Source organism: Citrus clementina, unplaced genomic scaffold (genome assembly GCF_000493195.1).
Source record: "Citrus clementina cultivar Clemenules unplaced genomic scaffold, Citrus_clementina_v1.0 scaffold_2, whole genome shotgun sequence".
Taxonomy (NCBI): Eukaryota; Viridiplantae; Streptophyta; class Magnoliopsida; order Sapindales; family Rutaceae; genus Citrus; species Citrus x clementina.
In genome coordinates, this window is record NW_006262688.1 from 31,516,230 (window position 1) to 31,538,798 (window position 22,569).

Genomic DNA, 22,569 nt, shown 5'->3' on the forward strand with positions numbered 1-22,569 from the left:
CCATTAAGTAAAAAGCAAAAACAATTGGCTTATTTTATTAAGTCAAAATTATCTAAAAAGTCTCATTAAGTTATAAAAACAAACACCTCTAATTAACTTAATTAATTAAGTTAAGTCATTAAGTTAAAAAACAAACGCCAACTTAGTCATGAAATAGTGTAAAAATATTGTTAGGATAGCATGAGGAAAATTCATTTTCACCGTGAATATGGGTTAATTGGTTCAAGCAAATATTGAAGGAAGTCAAGAACGGACGTAAGGCATTTGAATTTGGCGCACTCTAACTCAATATAAGAAAAGACTAGCGTAATGTTGCGGACCGCCTAAGTTGCTAGCCCAAATTACCTACCAAGAGCCCAAGACAAGGCCAAAAGTACTAACTTGGCTCGATTTCGAAAAGTTCTAGGCAACTCTAGTACATTTGAGCTTGTAAATAATTTAGAATACTCTACACATTTCTAGCTCATGTAAATATCTAGAATTCTAGGCATGTGGTAGAATTCTTTAGAATCTCTAGAGCTTGGCAAGCCTCCCCTATAAATAGGGCATGACATTTAGCATTTGAGCAACAAGCTTAGAGCAAGCAACTCAAGCATTCTTGTAAGCTCTCTTGTAATATTTCTTGTGAGTAATACAATTCTCTTCATTCGGCTCCATTGCTCTCTTATCTCTAGCTCTTCGAAAACCTTTAGGCTTAGCTAGTCGAGAAGTTCAAGGCTTACTTTGCAATATTCGTCAAAGGTTGTCTAAGTGCCGCACGGGTTTGCTGCACAAAACATTCATCCCGTGACAGTAAGGATGCTTCCACTCCATTATTTTTCTGTAAATTCATTCTATTTTTAAAAAAATAATTATAATAAGTTCTCGATATTTTAAAAATATACAAATAAAAAAGGTTTTCATAATTAATTAATTAAATCTATCTTTTAATTTTTTTTACCTTAATAAATTTGACTATTAAAATTATTTTAAAAGAAGTTTTATTTGAATACTTCATTCGGCTTCATTCTATTACTTTAAATTGTCTCAAAAATCATTAGCTGTATTTAATTTTATTTGATTAAATCTACAAACTTTTTCTTTATTTACATTTTAAAAAAAATATTGTAAACTTATTGTAATTATTTCTTAGGAGTGGAGTGGGTTTACAAAAATCATAGAGTGGAAATATCATCACCAAAGATTAATTACATTTAACCTTGAAGATATCCCATAACAAATCAATACCCTTAATCCTTAAAAATTATTTTTCTAGAAGCAAGTCGAGATCTGAATCATATAAATATTAAAACATGGCCGGCCGGATGCATAATCCAAAAGGAAAAGACATAAGATTAATTAGGAGAAGGTAAGCTCAGAGTGTTTTCCCATTTATCTTTTCAAACTTTAATTTGCAGTCTTGACAGCAAATCAAAATCTGAAAGATAATAACTGCATCACAAAATCTTTTATGACCAATAATAGATCTTAATTGAATGATAATTAAGTATGTAAATGGTCAATTCTTATCGGTAAAGAGTTGAACCACAAAAATCATTTTTAATTCCAAGGAAACGTGTCTATAATACGTTTTTTTTTTTCTTTAAACCTTTTCTCATTAAAAAGCATGATTATCGAATAAATACAAATGATAAACTAACAAGTGCATTTGTCACTGGCTCTTGTAGTACATGCTCTATCAAATCTTATTTTAATAACCGTTGTCGGTATCCAAACTTATACTTCCCATTTCTGACTCTGTAACTTATCTTAGAAAGCAAGAAAGATCCCTCTGTACATACATAAATATGAGAGACCCCATATCAGTATATATCAAAACTCTTGAACATCCATTAGAAAATTTGTTCTGATCTTCTTAAGATCAACCAAAGCATCCTTTACTTTCATTCTCTCTTCGGGAATATCTGTAGCGCATTTCAAGGCCAAGCTCATAATTGATGATATGCATTTCCTCTTAACTGCATAGTCAGCTCCTTCTTCTTCTTCTCTGCTCAGCAATTCGGCATCTACAACTTCAGTGACTGCAAGATGCAATGACTCTCCAACCCACTTCTTCAAGCTCGTTTCTCCTGTAAACCTTTCATCCGTGGGCTTTTTTCTAGTGAATGTTTCTATCATTAAAATACCAAAGCTGTAGACATCTCCGCATGTTGAAACTATACCTTCTGATCCATACTCTGCATGTAAAACATAATCATCACTAAAACAAAGTATCTTGGCATTATAGCAAGATAGTGCTAACAGCAGAAATATTTGGAATTACAAAGTGCATACTGGTTTAAAAGCATATTTTAAAGATAAAAATGATAAAAATAATTCAAAAAAAGTTCCATTCCACTTGAGCCTGTTAAAAAACTCACCTGGAGCCATATATCCAAAAGTTGCCAGTGTCATGGTCTGTGTGACAGAATCTTCTCCATCTAAAAGTTTGGAAATGCCAAAATCACTCAAATGTGCAACCGTGTCATCATCTAATAGAACATTGCTGGGCTTCAAATCACAGTGGATTACTGGCGTTGGATGGCCGTGATGAAGATATTCCAAAGCAGAAGCGACATCTATCATTATGTCCAGCCTTTGTTGTATGTTCAGAGTGTACTTGTGGGAATACAACCACTTCTCCAGGCTCCCTTGAGGCATGTACTCAAGTATTAAAGCCTTGAAACCATGATTGCTGCAACTGCTAATGATTTTAACCAGATTCCGATGGCGAACTCTACGCAAAACTTCACATTCAGCATCAAAACTTTTAATTGCGCCATCCAGCTGCAAATTGAATACTTTTATTGCAACATTCATCCCATGTGGTAGTGTTGCTTTATACACAGAGCCAAAACTTCCTGCACCAATCAAGTTGCTTTCACTAAATCCATCAGTCAATCGTTGAAGCTCTTGGTATGAAATCCTTCTCCAAGTTGCAAGACTCAACGAATCGTTCTCCAATATTGGGAGATTTTTGTTTCTCGTACAACATCTTATGAAGATGATAATGAGACCCAACATTACCAATGCTGTTGCTACTGCAGGTAAAATATATCGCAGAAGCTTACTGGATTTGGATTGTTGTGTGGAGCTAGTTTCGCATGCTTGAACTTGTAGTCGCAATGAACCACACAGTGCATAATTCTGCATAAAAGATCCTTCTGTGAAATTAACAAAAGGTCCTCCACTTGGAATTTCTCCTTCTAGTCTGTTGAAAGACACATTAAAATAGACAAGATGAGAAAGTGCTTCCAAGGATTTGGGAATCTCTCCAGAAAGCTTGTTATAAGAGAGATCCACACTCTCTAAGCTAATTAAGCTGCCAATTGATTCAGGAATAGAGCCTTGGAATCCATTTCTTGCTAAGGCGAGTGAAGTTAGATCTTTGAGACCTCCAATGCTTCTCGGGATAGAACAAGATAGCTGATTCCCAGATAAATATAATCCTGTCAAGACTTTCAAATTCCCAATATCTTGCGGAAGACAGCCACTTAGCAAATTAAGCGAAAAGTCTACCACTAAGATATACTCAAGGCTCCAGAACGTTGAAGGTATAGTGGAATTCAACCTGTTGGAGCTTAAATTGAGTGCTCTTAGGGAAGTTAAATTAGCCAAGCAAGTGGGTATCTGGTTTTGAAGTGCATTACCCTGTAACAGTAGAGTATTTAAGCTTTCTAATTGACATAGCTCAGATGGGATGGATCCTTGAATATTATTGTATGAGAGATCCAATCCTTGAAGATTCTGCAATTTTCCCACTGTTGTTGGAATAGTGCTAGCCAATTGGTTCTGATAAAGGCTCAGAGCTATCATGTTGCTTAAGTTACCAAATTCTGCTGGAATTCCACCGCCAAGTTCACAGGAACCTGCATAAAAGTATTCAAGAGATTTGGAGAGATTTCCAATGGAATTTGGAAGAATGCCTTTCCATGGATTTGTTTGTATTGCTAGATATCTTAAGTATCTGCAGTTTGTCAAAGAAGAGAAGAAACTCTGTCCTTGAGACAAAGATCCAGTGGCCAATTGACTATATGCTAAGTTGAGTATCTGAAGTTGTCTGCAGTTCCCAAATGTATTTGCAACAAGGCCAGAGAATAAATTACGCGATAGCTCCAGGACAGTGAGCTTGGATGCATTACATATGGAACTAGGGATTACTCCACTCAAGTTATTCCCCCATAGGTAAAGTCTCAAGAGATTCGGAAGGTTGATTCCAGTGCTTGATGGAAGATTACCCGATAAATGGTTCCCGTAAAGCTGAATGACTTCTATGTTTGAGTTGTTGAAGATTATAGAAGGTATGAGACCGGTTAAGTTGTTGGCACCGAAATCTAAAAGCTTCAGATTCTGTAGGTTGCCAATTTCATGTGGTATTTCCCCTGCCATAATGTGCAAAACCAAGCTCAAGTATGAATTTAAATGCTTTATGTATATTCAAAAGGCACTACAACTAGAAACATGGGCAAAGTTTAGTCAAGTTGAAAATCAAGCTTCTTCAAACGGAGTAGCGATTGATTTCAATAATTATAGAAAATTTTATGCAGCAATTACAGCCCCAAATTGTATATAAGTTGATTCTTTTAAAATTGTAACAGAATATAAAAAGAACTGTGGCTTTGAGAGAGATTCATCATATTAATTCTGTGCATCAAACATCATCGATGGAACATTGAATCAAAGGCTCTGATAGTTTGGTGCTACCTGTCAACAGATTATCAACAAGACCCAAATAATTGAGCAAAGAACAGTTCCCGATATCCTTCGGAATTCTTCCTGTGGTCATACAGTCACCTAAATTAAGCTCTTGGAGTGATGGAAGACGCCGGCACAAATCGACAGGAAGACTTCCGAATAGGCTGTTGTTTGCAAGAACAATCACTCTCAAAGAAGAAACGTTGAAGATGGTAGGTGGAAATTCCCCTGCAAAATCAACTTATAAAGAACGATGCAAACAAGCAACTAGCAAAGAATGATGAAACAAGCCTGGTGGGAGACTACCTTGTAAATTGTTACCATTTAGGTATAATTCCATAAGCTCAGTTAAGTTTCCAATGTTCTGTGGAATCCTTCCGGTGAGTTCGTTAAAAGACACTGACAATCTTTTCAACTTGCTGCAATCACCTAAACTTGAAGGTAGCTGCCCTGTTATCTGATTTGAAGAAACGTCAAAGGACTCAAGTTCTGTAAGACCATTACACATATCATCAAAAAGATTGCCAGATATGCTATTGGATGACCAATCAATGATCCTCAATCGCGGCATATGCCATAGCTCATTAGGAAGGGTGCCATGGAAATGGTTGCCACTGATGTTGAGAGATACAAGAAATGACAGATTCGCCACGTGTGGTGGGATGGTGCCGCCAAGACCCAAGTTTGGGATGCTCAGGCCGGTGACTCTCCCATGGCGGCTACCACAAGTGACGCCGACCCAATTGCATACTGAGTTTGAGCTTGAGGTGTTGGTGGTCGCTGACAAGTTCCAGTTGTGTGCAAAGAAATTTTGAGGGTCCAAAGCTATGTGAGCTTTCAGCTGAAGAAGAGCTGATTCATCAGTTGTGATGTTGGCTTCAGTTATACTCATCAACTTAGCCATGAAAAGTATCGCCAGAAGAGCACGGCCACACGGAATACTCGTTTTCGCCATGAAAATGGGCTGATTGCTTTTCTGCAAAGGAGGGAAACGGCATGCGTGATTGTTAAGGAATATGAATGCATGGTGACACGTCATTAAAAAGAAACCGATTTTAATTGTAGAATTTTCAGATTTTAACAAGCGTAATGTCAAACGTTTACTTTGGTTAGCTTTTGTCTTTTAAGCAAAGGGTTAGGATTATTAGTTCAAATAAAATATTTTTTGGTAAAACATTTATTTAATTTTTTAAATATAAATAATATTACTCCATTTCTGTTACATAATTCTAACACTTGATTTATTTACTTTTATAATAGAAACGTTAATAATGTTATAGAGTTCGGTGGTATTTGTGTGTGAATTTTTTTTTATTTTCCAAAGTTTACAAATAACTGTAATATTTTGAAAGTATATTGACAAAATATATATTTAATTAACCGAACTTTAAGGATAAAATAAGAATTACTCAGTCGAACTCGCAGGACACTTGTCATCAAAATGTCTCTTGAAAATTGGCTAGAAGACTCTCCCCTAAGAAGGTTAATCTCATTTGGGTACCATGTTGTTGTAACAGTAATTAATATTATTGAGAATTATGAACAAGAAAAGTTGGGGGAAAAATCTGTCTTAAAAATTCAGGAAAAAATCCCAAAACTTGCTTTAAAGAATGCCCGTTGACTATTGCAGATTATGATGTCAATGACAATTTTTCTCTAAAGAGAAAAAAAAAGTGCCAATAAATTTCATTCAACCAAACAGTACAAAAGATCCCTGATACACATAAATTTGCACATTAAATCAACACATACAAAACCAAAGTCAAGTTTGGGATGCTCAAGCAAATACTACAATTAGTAATTAAGTAGATAGAAGTATGACGATCACATATCGAACCTGACAGCCTGTTGAACATTCATAAGAAACATTTTTTTAATCTTCTTGAGATCAGCCAAAGCATCTTTTACATTAATTCTTTCCTCTGGAATTTCCGCAGAGCATTTCAAGGCCAAGCCCATTATGTATGATATGCAAGTCTTCTTAGCTGCAAAGTCATCTGCATCTTCTTTATCTTCTCTGCTCAGCAAATTGGCATCTACAACTTCTGTAACTGCATCAGGTAATGACTCTGCCACCCACTGCTTCAAGCTCATTTCTCCCGTAAACATCTCATCTGTGGGCTTTCTTCTTGTGAATGTTTCCATCATTAAAATGCCAAAACTGTAGACATCTCCACTTATGGAAACGATTCCTTCTGATCCATACTCTGCATTTATTAAACTTCTATCATCAGAAAATGTCATACAAGTATCAATATATATGCTTAAAAAAAATGGAACATTCACCTGGTGCCATGTAACCAATAGTTGCTAGAGTCATGGTTTGTGTGACAGGATCAACTCCATCCAACAGTTTGGCGATGCCAAAATCACCCAAATGTGCAACCATATCATCATCTAACAAAACATTATTGGGTTTCAGATCGCAGTGGATAATTGGTGTTGAATAGCCATGATGCAGATATTCCAATGCTGAAGCAACATCTATCATAATGTCCAACCTCTGTCGGATAGTCAGAGAGTAGTTGTGAGAATACAACCACTTCTCCAAGCTCCCTTGAGGCATGTACTGCATTATTAAAGCCTTGAAACCGGGATTGCTGCAGCTGCTAACGATTTTAATGAGATTTCGGTGTCGGATTCTACGCATAACTTCACATTCAGTATCAAAACTTTTAAGGGCTCTATCTTCCTGCAAATTGAATACCTTAACTGCAACACTCACCCCATTTGCAAGTGTCGCTTTGTACACATTGCCGAAACTCCCTGAACCAAGCAAGTTGCTTTCACCAAATCCGTTTGTTGCTCGCTGAAGCTCATGGTATGAAATTCTACTCAGTGTTGCTAGATGCAACGATTTGTTCTCCTCTGGCAGACTCTTGTTCCTCTTATGGCGTCTTATGAGGATGATAACTAGAGCTAGAACCACCATTGTTGTCGCAATTGCTGGTAAAATATATCTCAATACAATCTTAGTGGCTTTGGATTTATGTGGGGAGCTAGTTTTGCATGGTGGGACTTGTAGTCGAGATGAACCACAGAGTGCATAATTTTGCTTAAAGGAATCAGCAGTGAAGTTAACAAAAGGACCGCCACTCGGAATTTCTCCGTCTAATCTATTGAAAGACACATTAAAATCGACAAGATGAGAAAGTTTTTCCAAGGACTTGGGAATTTCTCCAGAAATATTGTTACCTGAGAGATCCAAACTTTGTAAGCTTATTAAGCTACCAAATGATTGAGGAATGGGGCCTTGGAATGCATTTCTTGCTAAGGCAAGCCAATCGAGATTCTTGAGATTCCCTATGCTGCTCGGTATATAACCCGATAGCTGATTCCCTGTTAAGTTTAATCCTCCCAAGGCCTCCAAATTTCCAATATCTAATGGAAGAGAGCCACTTAACGAATTCAATGAAAAGTCCACAGCTAAGATGTATTTAAGGCTCCAGAATGTTGAAGGTATAGTGGAATTTAAGCTGTTGGATCTGAAGTCGAGATATCTTAGAGAAGTTAAATTAGCCAGGCAAGTGGGTATCTGGCCTTGAAGTGCGTTATTATTTGACAATAAGGTATTTAATCTCTCTAACTTACATAGATCAGTCGGGATGAATCCTTTTAACTTATTGGAATTGAGATCCAATCCTTGGAGTTTCTGCAGTTTTCCCAATACTGTTGGAATAGCGCCAGCTAATTCATTATTGCCTAGGCTCAAAACTAGCAAGTTGCTTAGGTTACCAAATCCCACAGGAATTCCGCCGCTAAGTTGAGAAGAACCTGCATAAAAGTTTTCAAGAGATGTAGAGAGATTTCCAATAGAATTGGGAATAACACCTTTTAATGGATTGATTTCTAAGCCCAGAACTCTCAAGTGTCTGCAATTTGTCAAAGAAAAGTAGAAACTCTGTCCTTTAACCGAAGATCCTGTAGTCAAATGATTATCTTTTAAGTTGAGGATCTGAAGTTGTCCGCAATTACCAAACGTATTGGGAACAAGGCCAGAGAATAAATTAGACGATAGCTCCAGAATAGTAACCTCAGAAGCATTGCAAATGGAATCAGGGATTATTCCACTCAGATTATTCTTCCATAAGAAAAGATTTTCGAGATTTGGAAGGTAGATGCTCGATGGAAGATGACCTGATAAATGATTTCCATAAAGTAAAATGGCTACCATGTTTGAGTTATTAAAGATCATAGAGGGTATGAGACCAGCTATGTTGTTGCCACCCAAATCTAAAATCTTGAGATTGTGTAGGTTGCCGATTTCATTTGGTATTTCCCCTGCCACAAATGTTAAAATCATTTGCCAGCTAAGTTTTGGCATGCATTCAAATGCTTTTTATGTAATAAAAAAATTATTCAGGACGAAAGACAGGTGCATTTAAAATTGAAATGGAATCATATGTAATAAGAAACTGCGGCAATAAGTCTAAAACAGTTGAATTTAGAAGAATAGTTTGGTAGTACCTGTCAACTTATTTTCACCAAGGCCTAAATGGAGTAGCAGTGTGCAATTTCCGATACTGTTGGGGATTCTTCCTGTGATATTATTGCCGAGTAAACGAAGTTGTACAAGTGATGGAAGACGAGTGCACAAATCAATAGGGAGACTTCCAGATAGACTGTTGTTGTCAAGACGTATCGATTTCAAAGAAGAAATGTTGACGATGGCAGATGGAAATTCGCCTGTAAATTAACTTCAGATTATTATTTAAATCTTACTGGCCAGAAAGAATGATACAATCCACACCAATCAGCAGCTAATGCAATCCAGCTAGCTGAGAAGATAAATTAAGGTTACTGAATAAGAATTATAAACCACGTACCTTCTAAATTGTTACCACCGAGATCTAATTCCGTAAGCTCGGTCAAGTTTCCAACACTTTGTGGAATCTTTCCTGTGATTTCGTTATGAGAAAATGACAACCTTTTGAGCTTCCTGCAACCACCTAAGCTTGAATGCAGCTGACCTGTTATCTTGTTTGAAGAGACATCAAAGGATTCCAGTTGTGTAAAACTATTACACATATCACCAGGGAGACTTCCGGACAAGCTATTAGATGAGAAATCAATGATCTTCAGTCGCCGCATGTGCCACAGCTCGTTTGGAAGAGTGTCATAGAAACTGTTGCCACTGATGTTAAGAGAAACAAGAAATGACAGATTTCCCACATGCGGAGGGAGGGTGCCGCCGAGACTCAAGTTTGGTAGACTCAAGGCGGCAACTCTGCCATGGCGAATGCTACAAGTCACACCAACCCAGTTGCATACCGAGGCAGAGGTGTTGGTGGGTGACAAGTTCCAGTTGTTTGCAAAGAAATTGTGAGGGTCCAAAGATATTCGAGCTTTCAGTTGTAGAAGAGCTTCTGCATCAGTTGCGATGTTAGGTGCAGACACACCCAATTTAGCCATGAAAATTTGTAAAACTATTGCTAGGATTAGAGGGGCTAACGGAAAACTCATTTTGGCCATGGAAATGGATGGTATAATTTACTGCAAATTATATTTATGACTGAAGCTTTGGCAAAGCATCCTGAGACTTCTTAAATAAATAGATCAAGATTTATTGTTGATAACATACAGAAAGAAAAGGGAATGTCGTTTACCAAAAAAAAAAAAAGAAAAAAAAGAAAAGGGAATGTCGAAATATGTTAAGTGGAAAAATCTTTTAGCTATAATATCCATTTTTATTGATATGATTTTTTTTTTCATATGCAATACTTGGTAAATAATACGTCAAGGTCTAGTGTCTAGTGCTGTAGTCGATTAAAAGCTGAAAATTCAAAGGTTGTATGAACATCTTTACAATCTTGATAAGAAGTCGATATCCAGTGATTTGATTTTGACAATTACCTACCGACTTGTAGAATTCTTGACTTTCAGATACAGTTATTTATAACAAATTTCCTGAATGATTTTTTTTTTCCGATAAATTACAGAAATATATATTAGATAACCTTACTCCTTGTATAATAAATCGCCCAAAAGATCTAGGCACTTGATCCGGCTTTGATATGGTAAGAGCTGAATAATAATAATGGTGATTTTATTTTCTAGCGCAACAGAAACAGTAAAAACTTTTACACAAAAATTTAATATACACAAGGTCGGTCGACGGCCAAAATGGGGCAATTAGAAAAACAAACCGCACCAATAATATCAAGCAAATTAACGTAATACAACTACTTGGTATGGGGACACAATAACAAATATACAATGAGTAGAAAGAAATGGTCGTGCATTAATGGCGTCAACACCCCCCAAGGTTGACGCAACAAGCTGGATCTTTTAATTCCCTGGAGAGGTCAGTTTCCTGCTGTTTTCAATCCAAAATCCATTTTAGCCGAGGTTCTCAATCCAAGTTTATGATTATTGTTTCAATACTATCATGCTATCATACACAATAATGTTAAAGATTCCAAGAGTTGAGTTCTAACTGTTATATGTCATTTGTCAATCTATTAATTAAATGGTAAATTCACGAGCTAAACCTCTTGAAGAACCTCTCCTCACCGCCAGAGCTAGACTTTAAGTTCTAAAAAGAGACCGTGACTTAAAAACTTGTGAACCTGTTTCTTTTTTAAAAGATGAGGAGTTGCATTGATGTATTTTAATATATGATATGAAATTGGTGTGTTTGAAAGTGTGTGATGAGAGGGTTGAAACTTAATGTGGTTGTATCTTCTTATTAAATGTTGTATGTTCTTATTAAGTTGAAATATTCTATTGGGCTCTCCTAATTTCTAAATATCGTTTTATAATTTAATCTCCGATATACTTTTGTAGACTTTTTTTTTTTTTTTTTGGTCATTTCCATTTTCCACTATCATTGTGATATCAACATCCTTATCGTGATGGCAATTGGCGGAGGAATTTCATTTAATGGCTTTAAAGATTGCGAAAAGGATCAAGCGCGTGCGCGTTAATATTATACCGACATTATTGTTACACGTTCTCATCTCAAGCCAAAGTCCTTTCTTAATTTTTTTGAGGTTGAAAAAAATGTTCAGTTAGCTCTTTATTTTGTAGTCTTTACGACAAATCAACAAGTTAATATCTGAAGATTTCACATAAAAATATAAATTAAACCAGTGTATCATAGAATTCTTTACAGGCCATAGTGAATCTAAAAGTTGATTATGAATTGGAGGGTATATACATAATGTTGTGAAAGGAACACAAGCAGTTGTAAATAAGTGGAAACAATTTTTTTTTCTTCTTTATCTGATTAAAATAGAATGTATACCACAAATAAATATGTAGAAAAATAAACTAACAAAGTTCAAATTAATAAATCAACCAAAAGAAACACATATTTTAACGTGGAAAACCTAAAGTGGAAAAAATCATAGGATCTTAGTCTGATATAATCTTTCACTTTATTAATGGGAATACAACATAAATTCTTCTTTAGATAATACTAAAAGTTAACAACATCAAGAATCTCAATATTTTTGGGTTACAATAACAGTCTAATTAATATATGTCTTTTTAATAAGTGGATATCTCAAATAATAGCCAACAAAAGAATAAAATAAAAATAAAAATTAATAGAATTATAGAGGGTGATGTCAAGAACTTACCCTCTAAATTTAGAAAAAATCAAAATTAAATTCACCTTCCAATTTCGATTGCCCCCAAGCTAAACTCACGCCACAATTCTCTCTCTCTCTCTCTCTCTGTGTCGTCTTTTTATTCTTTTTCTCTTTCGTCTTTTGCAATTGTTAATAATGATGCCGCCTCCACTTATTCTTCTTTATATAATGCCTTTGTCAAACCTATTTTCATTGTAAAATTACATTTGGCCTCTCAATCTTTCTTTAATTATTTAAATACACAAATTTATAAAACTTTGGACTTGAGCCACTCAAATGAGATGGACCTAACAAATCTCCCCCTCTAGATCATATGGGGGCACCACAAGGCCGTTTTCTGTATACAACTTTTCAACTTCTCTTGGGTAATGATTTTATCATCATATCTAACTCATTCTCCATTGTGTGTATCTTCTCAAGTTGCAACTATTTTTTCTCAAGTACTTCTTGTATCCAATAATACCTTACATCAATATACTTGGATTTCGAATGGTATGTCGAATTCTTTGCTGAGTGAATGACACTCTGACTGTCGCAATACATAACATAGCTATCTTGCTTCACATTCAACTCTTGTAGGAAATTTTTTTATTCACAGGGTTGCTTTGCAACTTTTAGTAATTGCAAAATATTCTATTTCAGTGGTGGACAAGGCAATACACTGCTAAAGTTTGGACTGCCATGAAACTGCTCCCCTTGCAAAGGTGAGCAAACATCCTGATAGGAAATTTTTGGAATCAACATCTCCTACTATATTTGCATCTGTGTAAGCTTGTAACATAAATTTAGCACCACTAAAATATAAAAATGCCTTGGAAGTTTCTTTGATATATCTGAGAATCCACTTCACTGCTGTCCAATACTCTTTGCCTGGATTGGAGAGAAATTGGCTGACTACACCAATTGCATGAACAATATTTGATCTTGTATAAACAATATTTGATCTTGCATAAAAGTTCTCAAGAGATGTAGAGAGATTTCCGATAGAATTGGGAAAAATACCTTTTTAATGGATTGGTATCTATGGCCAGAACCCTCAAGTACCTGCAATTTGTTAAAGAAGAGTAGAAAGTAGGAACTCTAATCCTTGAGCTGAAGATCCAGTAGTCAAGTGATTGAGCTGAGAATCTGAAGTTGTCTGCAATTACCAGATGTATTGGGGATAAAGCAAGAGCATAAATTCTTCGATAGTTCCAGGATAGTAACCTCGGAGGCATTGCAAATGGAATCAGGGACTATTCCACACAGATTATTCTGTCATAAGAAAAGAGTTTCGAGATTTGGAAGGTAGATGCTCGATCGAAGATGACCTGATAAATGATTTCCATAAAGTATAATCACTTGTATGTTTGAGCTGTTAAAGATCACAGAAGGTATGAGACCAGCTAAGTTGTTGCCACGAGACCAGTTAAGTTGTTGCCACCAAAGTCTAAATCAGTAGGAAGACTTCCAGATAGGCTGTTGTTGGCAAGATAAATCAATTTCGAAGAAGAAATGTTGAAGATTGTAGATGGAACTTCATCTCCATGCAAATTGGAAACTATTGTTCAATGCTTTCTTGCTACAAAGAATGACATAATTGACTATTTACCAATCATCAGCAAATGCAAACGAGCTAGACAAGCTACCTTGTAAATTGTTACCATCAAGATATAATTCTGCAAATTCAGCTAAGTTTCCAATTTTTTGTGGAATCCATCCTCTGATTTTGTTAAAAGAAAATGACAGTCTCCTCAACACAATGCAATCACCCGAACTTGAGGGAAGCTGGCAAGAAATCTCGTCGAAGAGATATGAAATGATTCAGGTTCCGTAAAGCAATTACACGTATCATCAGGGAGACTGACAGGTATGATATCGGATGACAAATCAACGATTCTCAGTCGCTGCAGCTGCCATAGCTCATTTGGAAGAGTGCCATAAAAACTTTTGCCACTGATGTTAAAGAAACCAGAAATGAAAGGTTTCCTATGTGTGGAGGGATGGTGCCGCCGATACTCAAGTTTGGTAGGCCCAGGGCGGTGACTCTGCGGTGGGGTACGCCACAAGTGACGCCAACCTAGTTGCATACTGAGGCGGCTGAGGTGTTTTTGGAGCCTGACCAGTTCCAGTGGTGTGCCAAAAAATGGTGAGGGTCCAAAGATATGTGACCTTTGAGTTAAAGAAGAGCTTCTTGATCAGTTGTGACTTGTGATGCTGGGATCAAACACGCCCAACTTAGCATCAAAATGTGTAAAAATGTTGCTAGGATCATTAGAGAATGGAAACTCATTTTCGCCATGAAATTAAATTGGTTGATTTTGCTCACTGCAAATATTTATGAAAAGAAAGACATCTTAATATAGAATTTTAAATTTTTACATTTTTATTGATTGGAGTTTAGCTGAGTTCTGATTCTTCTGAAACTTTAGTCAAGTAAAATACTAATCATAACCCAAAAAAAGGGAAAAACATAATAAAATTTCAAGAATATTCTTTCTATTCAAAATGTGGACAAAAGAAATAAAAATTAATTAACAACACTTCTAAATTTGTCAACTTCCCTTTCAAGATGAAATATTGAAATCATTAAAAAAACACTACATTACATCGTTAGTTTGTCAAAAAATATTGAGAATTATGAACAAGAAAAGTGGGGGGGAAAAGTCTCTGTCTTAAAAAATTCAGGAAAAAATCCCAAAACGTGCTTTAAATAATACAATTACATAGTCGCCAACAGTGAATAATCTCTTATTCTTCTTATCAGATGTATAACTGAAGAATGTTAGGCCCTAAAAATTTAAAATGAGAGAACTTTTCTATCAAAATGCCCAACTAAACATTTATTCGCCAAATATCCTATTTCAATTTTTTTAAAAAAATAGAGAAACAAATCACCTTTTTCATTTAAATGATGATACTTTAAAATAAATAATACGGTAAAAATAAAGTAAAGTACTTTAAAAGGCTTAATATGAGTCATATTGACTTTAAAACAATATTTGACATCAGTCGTCAAGAAAGGTAATTTTTAATTATTGATATTTGGTACTAGGGTTGGCAATAAAGCTTGGGCAGGCCAAGCCCTATGGGTTTGAGACTCAACCCGCATCATAAAATCATGGATATGGACCAAAAATTAAAAGCATGCTTCGAGTGGATCCAAGCTCGAGCTTTAATTTATTAATTAAAAAATAAAATTAAATTAAAAAAATCATTTTTAATTGAAAGAGTTAAATCTCTCGTTCTATTTTGGATTAACATCCTTTTTAATAAACATGAGTCTTGAGCTTCTGCATAAATTACAATACAAAAATATAATTAATAGATAAAAAATAAATAATTTTAATTTATAATAATAAATAATAAGAAGAAGAGACAAAGGAATAAAGAAAAAAAATGCAAATATTTGCTTAGAGATGACCGGCCCAGGCCCATTCAAGGGAGCAATTAATTTTTTTTGTTTAATAATAATAATGATCATCCTAATTTATGTGTTTTTTTAACTTATAACTTAATTAAAACTTTATTTAACAAAATTATTGAAGGCCCGAGTGAGGTCTGAGCTCGCCCAGGCCTGATCAAGTTGGACAACCTTTTACAAGGTTTGGATTTAACATCAATTCTATGAGTTTGAGTTTGAGAAAGCCCGGACCAAGTCCAAGCCCAAGCCCGCAAATTGTCAACTCTATTTGGCACTGCTTCATTAATATCTTAAATGCATGTTAAATTGGATTATTTAACTGTTTATAGCTTATTCTTGACTATGTTACTAAGAGAAAATTTTAAATGTGAGAATTTTCTGGAACTGTCCTCTTGGTCTTGAGGATCAACGAGGAGTCAATGGCCTATTATTATGGGTAAAGGGATTAATAAAATAACGGCAATATTTTAAAGAGGAATAATAAATAATATCTTAAATTACATATTAAAATTTTCATTTGTAGCATATGATATGTCAATAACGACATTATGTGAATAAATTTCTTTAGTTATTTATTGGAGTAGCATCCTTCCATTTATATAGTCACTTTCGAGCTGTACTCATCGCTCTTAGTGCGGGCAAATTTCTGATTGCTAACTATCATATTCAAAGCTCAACTTTTCTTCTGTTCTATTCCCCTCAACACTCTCTTTTACCACTCTAAGAGGAGGAAAAAAAGGGGGAAAAAACACTATTACGATTACATCTTTTTAACAATCTATTACCTGATGTTCGGCGCAGATACAACAACGAATGACGAGCAATCTAATACCAAATTTCTTTGGAAATCTGAATCACACAAGCTAGCAATGAATATTTAATTCAATTATACAGTGGTTTAAATAGATTATAGCAAAATGAGTTGATTGTTGTGAGAATCATATTAACAGGTATATATTAATCACCGTTGTTGAAAAAAAACTATCCAAATGCAAAAAAGAAGAAAAAATAAAGATGAAAAAAGGAAGGGAGAAAAAAAAGCATGCTAAATTCAAAATTAAATCCACAAAAGATCAATACATGTTTCAACTAACACCTCTAAAATATCTTTTTATTACAGTTTTATTAAATCTTATGATTAAAATTTGATAAAATTAATACTCAATAAATGTTTTATTAAAAAAATTGGAATAAATTTTTACGTGAGTTGGATTATAGGTACCCCTTGAAAACGCACTTAAAATCCCTTAATCATTTACAATCTTGATTATTGGGACAAAAATATTTCTAATTAAACCAAATGTTAAACAATTCTTTTTCTTCTTCATTTTTTTTTTTTGGGCTTAAAACTCACCTATTATACACCCTCTTTGAATTTTTAAACATAAATAACCAACAAATAATGTTATCGTAAAAAGTTTGGAACTATTCTTTTCATTATGCGATACAAAAAACTAATCAGAAGACACAAGAATACACTGTGTATTCAAAACTAAAATAAGTTGTTTTGAGCTTGGACTCGGTTGTTTTACTTTTAACCCACAATTCAGAAGCCACAGAAAGATAAAAGGAAAAAGAAAACGGCGAAAACGAAGGGGGATGGCCCGTATGGGGCTAGGCACGGACTGGGGAAAGCAATAGAGATTAGGAAGAATTTAATAACAGACAAACTCCTATTATTATTTGATGATAATTTTCAACTAAGGAGCTGAAAGATCAGACAAAATAAAAGCAAATTTTTAGGCAAGCCGGAAGAAGACGAGCAGGAAAATATTGCTATGGGGTTTGAACAATACCAATAACTGATTGAATATATTTTATATGTAAAGGTTTTAACAAGGTTGTTTTTATCACCGAGGTGTTATAAGAAATTTATGTTAATTTTAAACATTTCATTGGGAGCAGATAAAGAAAAAGAGTTTTACGAGTTTTAAAAAGAGTCACTAATGATAATCGATTGATTTAGGTCCGCAGTTAAATTTACACTAAATATTAGTCATTATTGTTGAAAATGTCCATCCAAATGCAATTACGAAAACTAGAACCCTTAATCATGAGAAAATTTGCAATACATAGATGTTTGCAACACAAAATCCAAAAAGGCAACGCTCTGTATATATTTAAGTTGAAACGAATGGATTGATACATCCAGTAGAATAGTATGCACAAGTCGGATCATCAATGGTTGGGAAGTGGAGGGCGTTTCTCCCCAGCCGCATGGTTAAATGCATAATAATGTATCATAGAATTCTTTAATATTCTTTAATAAATTCATAACTTTTAGTTTCTTTTTCAAAAAATAGATACAACCAAATTCAAAAACTTGTAAATTTTTTCTCTTCCTTTATCCTCAACCCTTTACAAAAATGACGTCAATTTCATCATGTAACACATGGAAGAGACTACACCATAAGTATTCAGGATATTTCCAGTTTGAATACAAATTATTGTAACGCGGAACTTTTAACTATGAAAGTCCATGAATTTCTGCACAACAGTCCTGGCAATTACATAAGTTGCTACCAGAAGTTTGGCACATTTACAACACTGACTCTAAAGTTTCACTGTAAATCTGAATCAACCAACAAACTAGCAATGATGTTTTTTCCAATATAAATAGTTTAAATGGATATGATTGATTTTAAGCATTATTTGATAAGATCTAGTTTATGAGTATTGAGAGAAGATAATTAGTATAAATATTAGTAAAATAAATATTTTACCAATCTATACCCAATTCTCTTGAAAGAAAGAGCTTGTCAATATACAAAATGACGGGTGCTGAGGTAGTAATGTAATTCTGCATTTGAATCCTTGCAGAGGTCTCTGAAAGAAAACAAGAAGAAAAATATAGCATCAACAAATTTATAAGTAATTAAAACTCTCACCCAGCTTCCCTTTCTTTTAACTCAAAAAAAAAAAAAAATCTTGGAAGAAGGCAGCAACTAGGAGTCATTTTAGTAAAGCTAAGTTAGCCATCACCCAAGTTGGGGGCCAGTCGCAGACAAACAAAGCAATTATATTTTAAAACATCACCATAACAGGCCAATCCAACCTTCAAAGTTGATGTGTTTAATGCTAACCCGGCTCAGCACTGAAGGTACCAAATATGAAATACGTCACCTAACAGTTCAATAACCATAGTAAACACACCCATGATTCATTCTCGCTTTAGGTTCTTCGGCCTCATGGCTCTCAGTTTCTCACTCATCAGAATATCCTATAAATAACATAATAGTCCTTGCATAAACACCTATATACAAATGGTAACTGCAGACCCAAGATCATACACCTCGGGCCAGTCAACTATCAAATATTCCAACCAGAAAATTATAAATATTTGGCCAATAATTGGGTTGAATTCAAGATGCCATTACGAGCAAACTTTTTACTTTATTAGTTATCCTAATACTCAATCACTCATAATTGAGTTAAGAGAAAAACAGCAATTTTCTAAAAACTTGCGAGAGATTTTTAATGATAAGAAAAACAAATAATTTTTTAAAGATAAAAGAGTGCAGTTAAGAAGAACTAAAAATCCATCACAACAACACTACCAACAAAACAGAAAAAGATTTCAAAATAGCATCGCAGTTTGTGTCCACAAAGAAGAAAAATAAGCCTCTTTGAAATCATTGAAGAGTGCTGCCAAAAAGATGCTAAAAACCAGACTCTATTACGAAAAAAATAGAAAAATACATTTCTGCTACCATCTCAAAAGATTAGTTTATTCTTTTCTAGCCAAATAATCCAAAAGGTTGCTAATTAATGATTTAAAAGCCTAACGAATTTACTTATTAGTGGTAACTCCACAAAGTTGAAGGAATAATTCATTTCACATGTTTTTCGACACAGAACTTACAATGACTAAGGGAATAGAAAAAAAAAAGAATTGTACAGAAGTAAAGCTATAAAGGACAGAAACAGTGATAAACAAGCAAATGTAAATTAGAGAATGAGTTTCGACTTCTATTAAATTTTTATCTACCAAAATGTGGTTTTAAGGGGATGCTTACTTTAGAAGAGATAGGAGTTTGTATACTTTTGAGATACTAACTCTATCTATTTTCATTTTCGCTCCGGAAGAAGATGTGAAAATTTTTTAATATATAATTATTCAACAAGAAAGAAATATTAAAGCGAAAAGTAAAGGTCAGGATCATATTAGATAGCAGAAACAAGTAAGTCGTAGGATAGCTCTCACCATCTTCATTAAGCTTTCTAAGTAATTGTGCCCTCGTGGGAAGGGCATACATCCCAGCGGCAACAGCTTTTCTTATAGCCCATCCATGATGGGGAGCAAATACTTGTGCGTAAGCCTTGGATGCTGGATCCTTTAAGGAATTTCCCCTGCCATAAGATATTTTAGAGAAAAGAAAAGGTTAAAAGGGATTAATTATTCTGCAATCTTAACCACCTATTACCACTATCACATCAAATTACAATATGCTTGAACTTTAGGTCCTACAGAGATATTAGACATCTAAATCTTGATACTTTATTAAGAGTTTATTTGGTTATTAAACAACCAATAGGATAAAAGATTTTAAAGGTTAATAACATCTAGGAAAGCACATCAAATATTCAACTCCTCCATATTATTTCAGTTACAGGATAAATGAGATTACAGATGACAAACAAGACACGTCAAGCATAGCACTAAGTTCCAATAACAGGAAATGCAATCAGATCTGTCATAGCCATCTCCTCAAATACATTCAAGTTGACATCGAAAGTTAATTCAGTTCAGACAGAAGTTCCTTTCGAATGGTTTTGTCTGGATGAGCCCAAAAAATATTTGTTTCCGGCAAATGAAAGAAGGGAATAGTCTCAACCTTTCCAAGATGTTTAATCCTAAGCTCCTTTCCTAGATGCTCACACCTCATATCCTCCGTCCATACTAAATTAAGATAATTATACAACTAGAAGCCACGATTTAGTAGATCCAAAACTTGCTTGTTTATTGTGTCAACTGCTACAAATGAGGCTTCAAGGTTACTTAGATCACAAATCCAAATTGAGTTTGATAATTGATGAATTGATATTGTAATGACTTCACTGAGTTTCAATTTTTCATAACAACTCAAGTCAATATATACCTCTGCCTAAACGAAACATAAACTAAAACCTAGGTAATCACAGCCTGGCAAAATTTAAGTGAACTAAATTAAAACAGAAAAATTAATGAAACAATTACATGGTGATATACATACTCTGCAGCCAGAATTTGCTCGAAAAGAACCCGAACCATGTCAAGCCCACGCTTCACTCTCAAAAGGTTTCTAGTGTGACTACCAGCTTTTCTAACACAGTTTCCTTCTATATCGCGATCAATCACACTTTGCAAGGTCAAAATAGACTTTGATGCCTCTGCAAGATCGTCAACCTGTTAACATTGGTTACTCACCAATCAGAAACTCAGAAGAAAATAAATAAATAAATAGAATCACTAAATCGTGATCTATCATTGACATATACACATTCATATAACAATAACTGAAATGTCAATTGCCAAAACTGCACTGGTTTGTGTTTGCTCATTCATTCATTTTTTATTTAGTTGTTTTTATTTTCCTTTTTACAAGCAATGCCAGTAATTTCATACAAGTTGAATTAGTTGACTCTTGTCACTCCTCAATTAGCTCCCGATAAAATAAAATTAAGTCCTTAAAAATGAAAAAAGGAAAATAATTAATTTAAATAGCTTCGGTAGACAAGGAAGATCACAAAAATTATGTCAATTCCAAAAGATCAAGTTCCAAATATGAAGAAGAAAAATCAATTTTAATATGTTTATTAAGCTAAGAAGAAGAAGAATCTTTAATTCAGTAAAATTAGGGTTTAATTACCTTGGCGACGTAATCCATCTCAGCGAATTTGAAGGCGATGCCTAAGCAACCAAAGAGAGGCGAGACATGAGAGCACGCACGAGAAAACGCCGCCAGCTCCACATCAGCGGCCTCCGAATTCACGGTTGCCGCCAGTTCTTTGAACAACTCTGAGATTTTTGCTAGTGGTTTACCGTTGTCCGTTCCTGCCATTGTTGGATAATGATCTCTTCCTCTCTTTTGGTTTGCTTCCTCTTCTTTCAGACTTCACACGTTGAAATATTTCATTTTATTTTAATTTTGGTGCCGGGAATGATCTTTGCTTCTCATTGACGCAGAATAGTGCCAATTGCGCCGGGTACACCTCCATACTTCAAAAATTATCTCAATACCCTAAAATTTAATTTTGCCAAAATTTTCGCCAAAATTTTCATTGATACCCTTTAAAAACTGATAGGAAATTATTAAGTTATCCTCATTTTAAAACATTTCAACTCAACGGACAGCACCTCTCCATTCTCTACTGAAGCAAACAAACACTCATCTGCTGCAATTCCCTCCATTATCAAACTCAAACAAACAAACACTGCAATTCCCTCACCGGCATCACCTCTACCGAAACAAACATTCATTCTCCATACATGGTAAATCGAACTTCAACACGAGCAAACTAAGCCTGAGAAGGGGAAGCTGCCACAACTGAGAAAGTGAAGCATAGTTCATCACTACATAATCGCCGGAGAGAGTTGATCATTTACTGTAAAATTGTCAGAATGTAACTAGTTGAGACAAGTAATTCTATGTAATTAGTTTTCTTGTTAATATTCAAGGGAAAAAAACAAAAAGTTAGGGTTTTATATTGAAAAAATAAATTAATTAGTTGTAGGTCTCTCATAACATGTTCGAAAACAAATTTCTAGTTGTTTTGCTGCATGCAAATTGTGAAAAATTAATGGATTGTGCTGATTATAATTTTGTTATGTAACACAAGATTTGGTCGTGTAAGGTTATGTAAGATTCAAGGTTGTGTTTTACATGACCTTCATATATTGCACGATTACACGACCTT

At 34.6% G+C, this 22,569-nt stretch overlaps 3 protein-coding genes across 7 annotated transcripts; all 3 read right to left on the reverse strand.

The window, feature by feature from the left end:
* Positions 1-1,812: 1,812 nt before the first annotated feature.
* Positions 1,813-5,632, reverse strand: LOC18052214 (probable LRR receptor-like serine/threonine-protein kinase At3g47570). The gene is made up of 4 exons (XM_024190965.1): positions 4,981-5,632; positions 4,684-4,902; positions 2,361-4,361; positions 1,813-2,177 (listed from the first exon to the last, which is right to left on the reverse strand). The coding sequence occupies exons 1-4, from the start codon at positions 5,627-5,629 to the stop codon at positions 1,813-1,815; spliced, it is 3,234 nt and encodes a 1,077-aa protein (XP_024046733.1). The 5' UTR covers positions 5,630-5,632.
* A 760-nt stretch (positions 5,633-6,392) lies between these two features.
* LOC112100741 (probable LRR receptor-like serine/threonine-protein kinase At3g47570) lies at positions 6,393-10,251 on the reverse strand. 4 transcript variants are annotated; one of them, XM_024190088.1, is made up of 5 exons: positions 9,501-10,251; positions 9,142-9,360; positions 7,870-8,955; positions 6,961-7,785; positions 6,393-6,881 (listed from the first exon to the last, which is right to left on the reverse strand). In XM_024190088.1, exons 1-5 carry the CDS (start codon positions 10,144-10,146, stop codon positions 6,499-6,501), a joined length of 3,159 nt encoding a protein of 1,052 aa, XP_024045856.1. In that variant the 5' UTR covers positions 10,147-10,251; the 3' UTR covers positions 6,393-6,498. The 4 variants fall into 4 exon arrangements, with proteins under 4 accessions (XP_024045856.1, XP_024045857.1, XP_024045853.1 ...); XM_024190089.1 differs by having other exon boundaries at positions 6,961-8,595; XM_024190085.1 differs by having other exon boundaries at positions 6,961-8,955.
* Positions 10,252-18,133: 7,882 nt separating this feature from the next.
* On the reverse strand, positions 18,134-21,851 carry LOC18052215 (accelerated cell death 11). 2 transcript variants are annotated; one of them, XM_006448865.2, is made up of 4 exons: positions 21,522-21,851; positions 20,886-21,058; positions 19,877-20,022; positions 18,134-18,498 (listed from the first exon to the last, which is right to left on the reverse strand). In XM_006448865.2, the coding sequence occupies exons 1-4, from the start codon at positions 21,711-21,713 to the stop codon at positions 18,392-18,394; spliced, it is 618 nt and encodes a 205-aa protein (XP_006448928.1). In that variant the 5' UTR covers positions 21,714-21,851; the 3' UTR covers positions 18,134-18,391. The 2 variants fall into 2 exon arrangements, with proteins under 2 accessions (XP_006448928.1, XP_006448932.1); XM_006448869.2 differs by lacking the exon at positions 18,134-18,498 and adding an exon at positions 18,509-18,892.
* Positions 21,852-22,569: the final 718 nt, after the last annotated feature.